This window comes from Microtus oregoni, unplaced genomic scaffold (genome assembly GCF_018167655.1).
Source record: "Microtus oregoni isolate MIOR12 unplaced genomic scaffold, Mior012 000072F_ref0000427, whole genome shotgun sequence".
Taxonomy (NCBI): Eukaryota; Metazoa; Chordata; class Mammalia; order Rodentia; family Cricetidae; genus Microtus; species Microtus oregoni.
The window spans coordinates 6,510,268-6,517,737 of NW_024543979.1; the positions used below are offsets into that span (position 1 = coordinate 6,510,268).

The following is a 7,470-nucleotide window of genomic DNA, read 5'->3' on the forward strand; positions in this document are numbered from 1 at the left end:
CTGCCACGCTCCCGGCCATGCCCCATTGTCATGGACTGACCTCTCTGAAACTGTAAGCAAGCCTCCTGTTAAATACTTTCTTTCAGTTGCCATGGTCATGGCGCTTTCTGTCACAGCGATAGAAAAGTAACTTAAGACAGCCCACAGAATATAAAAACTCTAGACTGCTCGTCAGGGTTTGTTTTCAGAACCCCGTCCTGTATGAAAGTGGGGGTCAGAGCCTCTGCTAAGACAGTGCCTGGTATGTGGAAGGATGATGGCAAGTGCTGGCTGGCTACTGTCACTGTCACTAAGGGCCCCCGTGTTTTTCCAGGGGTCAGAGTGGGTCATGGTGCGTACCAGGGTGCGTTAGTTTGATTACTGTCAGCATGCTAGGAGCAGGGCAGGGAAGGCTGCGCTATACCTGGAAGCTCGTAAATTCAGCAGAAGGAGGGTGGGGAGATGTTGGGGACAAACCCCGTGGTCGTGGCAGTGCAGACAGCCACTGGAAGTCATGTCCTCCTGAGCGTGGGTTGATGCTGGTCTTCATTTGGCGTTATCACTCTTGCTGGAGAGGGAGGAAGCCAGTGTGAAGTGGGCAGTTGGCGTGCTCCCTGCTACGACCTTCCAGGCTTTCAGCTTTCTCCGTCTACTGGGAAAAGGCCAGGCTCCTAGCTCCCCTGGGATGCTTGAAATGGGACTGAAGGTTTGACAGCTAGGAAACAGCACCACAAAACCCCACGGTTCCTCTTGTGTGGCCGTTTTTCTCTTTCGTGATAAGGCCTGTCCTGGAGTTTTTATTCTCAGTCACAAGTTGCTTTGCAGGGGCAATTAATAGCTGTTCCCCCTCCCAATGCTACATATACAGTTAGTAAATGTTCTCAGAATCTTTATACTTTGAAGATGATGGTTAAAATTTCCTGCGTTATTTCATTGAAGCACCTACTATGTCAGAACAAGGAAAGGAAATGGCCATGGCCCCTGCCCTCACTGGACTGGTCAGACAAACCAGCTGTGAAGAGGGCAGTGTTGGGCAGAGGTACCGCGACCTACAAGAGCAATCCGCAGTGTGAACAGAGAGGAAAAGGAGACAGAACCTGGCAGCTGAACAGATTGTGGAGGAAGAGTTCCAGGAAGAGAAAACTGGAGTCTGGGGGGCAACTGACGGGAAGTTTCCTAGCTGTGGGAGGGAGGTCTAACTGAAGGACCTGCTTCAAGGTAGAGGACGGGCGAAGCTGAAGGATGTCAAAGCGTGACGGGGCTGTAAGAGACAAGTCAGCAGTCAGTGCTCTTGGGACAGTGGAACACTACCGTCAACATTCATCTCTCCCTCAGTCCTCAGACCAAACATGAGCTGCTGTTGTATTTCTTTTACTCTGGCTTGCTGTAATTCCAGCAGCCCTTCTTCCTGCCTGTATTCCTAAGCCCGTCACGAAAGGTCAAAGACACATAAGATACTCACAGGAAGTGCATAATAAAAGGGGTCTAAGCGGACATGACATCACCCATGCACCCCTCCCCCGTGTGCGTGCGTGCATGCGTGTGTGCGCGTGTGTGTGTGCATGTATGTGTGTGTGCGTGCGTGTGTGTGCGTGCGTGTGTGTGTGCGCGTGCGTGTGTGTGCGCGTGCGTGTGTGTGCGTGCGTGCGTGCGTGTGTGTGCATGTGCGTGCGTGCGTGTGTGTGCATGTGCGTGCGTGCGTGTGTGTGCGCGTGCGTGCGTGTGTGTGTGTGTATGCGTGTGTGTGCGTGTGTGTGTGCGTGCGTGCGTGTATGTGTGTGCGCGCGTGCGTGTGTGTGCGTGCGTGTGCGTGCGTGCGACACACACGTGCGTGTGTGCGTGCGTGCGTGCGTGCGTGTGTGTGTGTGTGTGTGTGTGCGTGTGTGTGTGTGTGTGTGATGAGCACTCGAAGGCATTTCAGACTCAATCCTCCAAGTTTCGGTGTGTGTTGTTCTCACAGGGCGTACGTATAGCTGAGTGCTTTAGCTGCTTCGGGTTCTCAGGTTTGTCTTGAAATAATTACATAAAAGCTGTATCACTTAAAACCGTTGATAATCCCCACACCTGGGGAGAGGAGGCAGGACGGGGAGAGAAGCGAACAGGGTCTCTGGTGTAGGGCTTGCCTGGCGTTCACAAAGCCCTGGGTTCAGTCCGTAGCAGCAAACACGTGGTGACCTGTGTATGCCATCAAGTACTCAAAGAAGCTGGAGGTGGGAAGATCATGAGTTCAAGGTCATGTTAGGCAAGTATTCTATGAAGCAAACTGAATTCCCAGCTGAACTCTGCCTGAGTTCTAGACCCTTAATTTCAGCTGTCTGGAATCCGTCTAAAAGGGCTGGGCATGCTGACATAAACTACTAGCAAACACTTGTGGTCCAAGCTGTGCTAAGAGCTCTTCATTCATTGCCTAATTAACCTTCATAGCCATCCTCAGACTGCATCCCTGTGTACACAGATGGTAAACACAAGGCCTTGAGACTCACACCTTTGGAAAGTGGCAAGTGTCAGTCGGGAACATCCAGCTGTGTAGAATGAAGGGTAGCATGGCACTTTAGATTTATGCAAACAAATGTGGTCTCGTTCCCCTGTCTCAATCCTTGAGTTCTCATCTTGTCGGTTCAGTATATAAATGCCACCACCTCTCTGTCGATCCTAGACCAATGAGAACCTTATTGTACCCAGAACCCGTCCTTCCTTCCTTTAGTTTGTTCCCTGCTACAGCTGTCTTGGACACAAACATAAGACCTGGGTGAGAAGCCGTCCATCTGGGTGAGCTGGATGAGCGCTGGGTTTTCCGTCTCTCACCTCCCGTTCCTCACTGCTCTGTAATGACGCCTTTTGCTTTCTTTGTATTTTTCAGGAATGTTTACCCTCGCAGAAGTTGCTTCTCTTAATGACATCCAGCCAACTTACCGGATCCTGAAGCCATGGTGGGACGTGTTTATGGATTACTTAGCGGTTATTATGCTGATGGTAGCCATCTTTGCAGGGACCATGCAACTTACCAAAGATCAGGTGGTCTGTTTGCCAGTGTTGCCGTCCCCTGCAAATTCAAAGGCGCACACGCCACCTGCAACTGCTGACACCACCACCGAAGTCCCGAAGATGGAAACAGCCACTGCGCCTCAAGACCAAACCGGGCGGACGACAGATGACATTTCCTTCAGCACATCTGCCGTGACGCCTGAAGTACCTCTCCAAGCCACTCATCCTCACGCAGAGTCCACCTTTCCAAATCAGGAGCTGAAGGAGAAGAGAGACCCGACGGGCCGCAAGACCAACTTGGATTTTCAGCAGTATGTCTTTATCAATCAAATGTGTTACCACCTGGCCCTTCCTTGGTATTCCAAGTACTTTCCATACCTCGCTCTCATACACACCATCATCCTCATGGTCAGTAGCAACTTTTGGTTCAAATATCCTAAGACGTGCTCCAAGGTGGAGCATTTTGTTTCAATATTAGGAAAGTGTTTTGAATCTCCCTGGACGACGAAAGCGCTGTCCGAGACGGCCTGTGAGGACTCTGAGGAAAACAAGCAGAGGATCACAGGTGCCCAGACCCTACCAAAGCATGTGTCCACCAGCAGTGATGAGGGGAGCCCCAGCGCCAGCACCCCCATGATCAACAAAACTGGCTTCAAGTTCTCAGCGGAGAAGCCGGTGATTGAAGTGCCCAGCATGACCATCCTGGACAAGAAGGACGGAGAACAGGCCAAAGCCCTGTTCGAGAAAGTGAGGAAATTCCGTGCCCACGTAGAAGACAGTGACTTGATCTATAAGCTCTATGTGGTCCAAACCCTTATCAAAACTGCCAAGTTCATTTTTATTCTTTGCTATACCGCAAACTTTGTCAACGCCATCAGCTTCGAGCATGTCTGCAAGCCGAAAGTCGAGCACCTGACGGGCTACGAGGTGTTTGAGTGCACCCACAACATGGCCTACATGTTGAAGAAGCTTCTTATCAGCTACATCTCCATCATTTGTGTCTATGGCTTCATCTGCCTCTACACTCTTTTCTGGTTATTCAGGATCCCCCTGAAGGAATATTCTTTTGAGAAAGTCCGGGAAGAGAGCAGCTTCAGCGACATCCCAGATGTCAAGAACGACTTTGCTTTCCTTCTGCACATGGTCGACCAGTATGACCAACTGTACTCCAAGCGCTTTGGCGTGTTCCTGTCGGAGGTCAGCGAGAACAAGCTGAGGGAAATTAGTCTGAACCACGAATGGACTTTTGAGAAACTCAGGCAGCATGTATCTCGCAATGCCCAGGACAAGCAGGAGCTGCACCTGTTCATGCTATCTGGGGTGCCCGACGCTGTCTTTGACCTCACAGACCTGGATGTGCTGAAACTCGAGCTCATTCCAGAGGCGAAAATTCCCGCCAAGATCTCTCAGATGACCAACCTCCAGGAGCTCCACCTCTGCCACTGCCCTGCCAAGGTTGAACAGACCGCTTTTAGCTTCCTTCGCGATCACTTGAGGTGCCTTCACGTGAAGTTCACTGATGTAGCTGAAATCCCCGCCTGGGTATATTTGCTCAAAAACCTTCGGGAGTTGTATCTGATAGGCAATTTGAACTCAGAAAACAATAAGATGATCGGACTCGAATCTCTGCGGGAGTTGCGGCACCTTAAGGTCCTTCATGTGAAGAGCAATCTGACCAAAGTCCCCTCCAACATCACGGATGTGGCCCCGCACCTCACGAAGCTGGTCATTCACAACGACGGCACCAAGCTCCTGGTCCTGAACAGCCTGAAGAAGATGATGAACGTCGCCGAGCTGGAGCTGCAGAGCTGCGAGCTAGAGAGGATCCCGCACGCCATCTTCAGCCTCTCCAACCTACAGGAACTGGACCTGAAGTCCAATAACATTCGCACCATCGAGGAGATCATCAGCTTCCAACACCTGAAGCGACTGACTTGCTTGAAACTGTGGCACAATAAAATTGTGACGATTCCGCCCTCCATCACCCACGTCAAGAACCTGGAGTCCCTCTACTTCTCCAACAACAAGCTCGAGTCCCTGCCAGTGGCAGTGTTCAGTTTACAGAAACTCAGATGCCTAGACGTCAGCTATAACAACATTTCCGCCATCCCCATCGAGATCGGCTTGCTGCAGAACCTGCAGCACTTGCACATCACGGGGAACAAAGTGGACGTTCTGCCCAAACAGTTGTTCAAATGCGTGAAGTTGAGGACTTTGAACCTGGGGCAGAACTGTATCGCCTCCCTCCCCGAGAAAATCAGTCAGCTCTCCCAGCTCACCCAGTTGGAGCTGAAGGGGAACTGCCTGGATCGCCTGCCAGCCCAGCTGGGCCAGTGTCGGATGCTCAAGAAAAGCGGGCTTGTTGTGGAAGACCAACTGTTTGACACGCTCCCCCTGGAAGTCAGAGAGGCTTTGGATCAAGATGTCAGTGTCCCCTTTGCGAATGGGATTTAACTAAGGAACGCAGGCACACCCACCCACATGCAATGACAACTTCCTGGATTGCAGACGCTCACGTGCAAGTTATTACAAGATAACGCATTTTAGGAGTAGAGACGCCCTTCAGACAAAACACGGCGGGTGCACACAGGCTGGGAGCAGACTAAACCGAATGTTCAATGTTTGTAGTGTTTTAAGTCATTCATTTCCAGATCTTTTTTTTTTCTTTTTGTTTTTGATTTTTTTTTCTTTCTTTCTTTGGTTTTGTTTTTCTTCTTCTGGGGAAAGGGAAGGAAAAATTATAATCACTGATCTCGGTTCTTTTTAAATTGTAAGTCGGATGCGGCTGCTGGCTGAATGTTTACACATCGCTTGCCTGCTAAAGTAAATGATTAAATTGAGTTTCTTCTTACTACACTGCCTTTTTTGAGGTGTCGTGATTTTTTTTTTTTATGCTTAACTGGTGCAATGTCACTTAACCTTGGATTACTGAAGACACAAGGGGCCAGAATCGTAAGTTTAGATTTGCTAAAATATTGACTTCTTTACAGTTTTAATTTAAAGCAAGCAAACCGTGCGCTTTGGAGCGTTTGGTACTTCTGAGACCGCCACACCAGACCATGCAGCCTTGCTGGCCTGTGGAGTGTCAGGGCTCTGTGATGGTTTCTTAAGGACAGACACCAAAAGTGAAATAATCCATCCTTAAGTGGTCACTGTATGCCTATGGGCTGGAGCTTCGGTTATTTATGGTACACTTCTGTGCCAGTATGATAGGATTGCCAATAAATAGAAAATGTGTTTTTAAAAAATAAATTTAATAACAATAAAATAAGTTTATCTATCTTGTAGTGATTTACAAGCTTCTGGTATCGTCATTTGGAGCATAAACAGATTCCGTTTCCTGCCTCTTGGCGGTGGTGTCAGTGAGGAGGGTGGCTGCTGGAGGTGGTGGTGTGTTTGGGAAAGACAGGGCTTGCCGTCCACCTAGCTGGAAGACGCCTGGGCCCGGCTTTCGTGTGCTCTTTAGTGACAAGCTGTGTTTCCTGTGTTTGTCTGTGAGGAGGAAGGGTGTTGTCCAAGAGTGTGGAGAGTATTCTGTAGGTGACAGAGCCTGGATCAGCCTGTGGGAGGCACCCGCCTCACCTATTAGATACTAGTTGGGTAGGTCATGGACCTACAATGATGGTCCTTTTCCCCTTCCTTCCTTCCTCCCTCCCTCCCTCCCTCCCTCCCTCCCTCCCTTCCTTCCTTCCTTCCCAGGGTCTCTCTCTCTCCTCTTCTTCTCTGTCGCTCTCCTTCCATGTAGACAGTGTGTCGTGTACCACAATTTGTCCGCAAGCTCCTTAACTATACCGCCTGGCGCTGGATAACAGGTGTCCACCACTGTTACCGGTTTATGCTGCTCTGAGGATGGAACCTAGGGTTCTGTGCATGCTACAGAAGCACTCTGCCCCCTGAGCTCCATTCCCAGCACTCTCTGGAGTCTGGCTCTCCTGGAACTGGTTAGGTAGCCTAGGCCTGCCACAGAGCTTGCATCTGTCCCCCTGCTGCTGGGCCACAACTGTGGTCACCACACTTGGCAGGAGAGAAGAGCTTGCTGCTTGTCACTCTGGAGTCTCCTGACTGCTGACAGTAACTTGGAAGATTCTAACAGTTGGAGTAAGAAGGGCTCATACTGACGTTGTCCTCCACAGAATGGTATTCTGGAGCACTGATGTGTGGCCAGTAGGGGTAAATCTCTGAGAGACGGTGCCCCTGGTAGAAAGACAGTAGCCACCTTCTCTGAGTTAGGAAATGGCCGCACCCTGGCTCTTCATTTCCTTCCTACAAGACTTGAGGCACGGGTCTTACGAAAGCCCAAGTGCGGAAAATCAGACAGGACAACCGTACAAACAATTTGTCCCCTCCATAAACGTCTTCCCGTTCTCTCTGTATTCATGGTGTGGCCCGTGCCTGCGTGTGCTCAGCTGATACAGGGGAGCTGTGTTCCAGGAGGACATGGGCCCTGGTTCCCTGGAGCCAGGCAGGAGGGAGTGGGAATATTGAGATGGTGACAGTGCTGGATGA

The 7,470-nt window shown here is 50.3% G+C and overlaps 1 protein-coding gene across 5 annotated transcripts in view; it reads left to right on the forward strand.

The window, feature by feature from the left end:
- Positions 1–5,815, forward strand: part of Lrrc8d (leucine rich repeat containing 8 VRAC subunit D) — a 105,053-nt gene extending 99,238 nt beyond the window's left edge. For all 5 annotated transcript variants that reach the window (XM_041642019.1, XM_041642023.1, XM_041642018.1 and 2 more), the window contains one exon: positions 2,840–5,815. In XM_041642019.1, coding sequence (XP_041497953.1) covers positions 2,842–5,418 — 2,577 coding nt within the window. In that variant the 5' untranslated portion in view covers positions 2,840–2,841 and the 3' untranslated portion in view covers positions 5,419–5,815. The remainder of the gene's footprint in view (positions 1–2,839) is intronic.
- Positions 5,816–7,470: the final 1,655 nt, after the last annotated feature.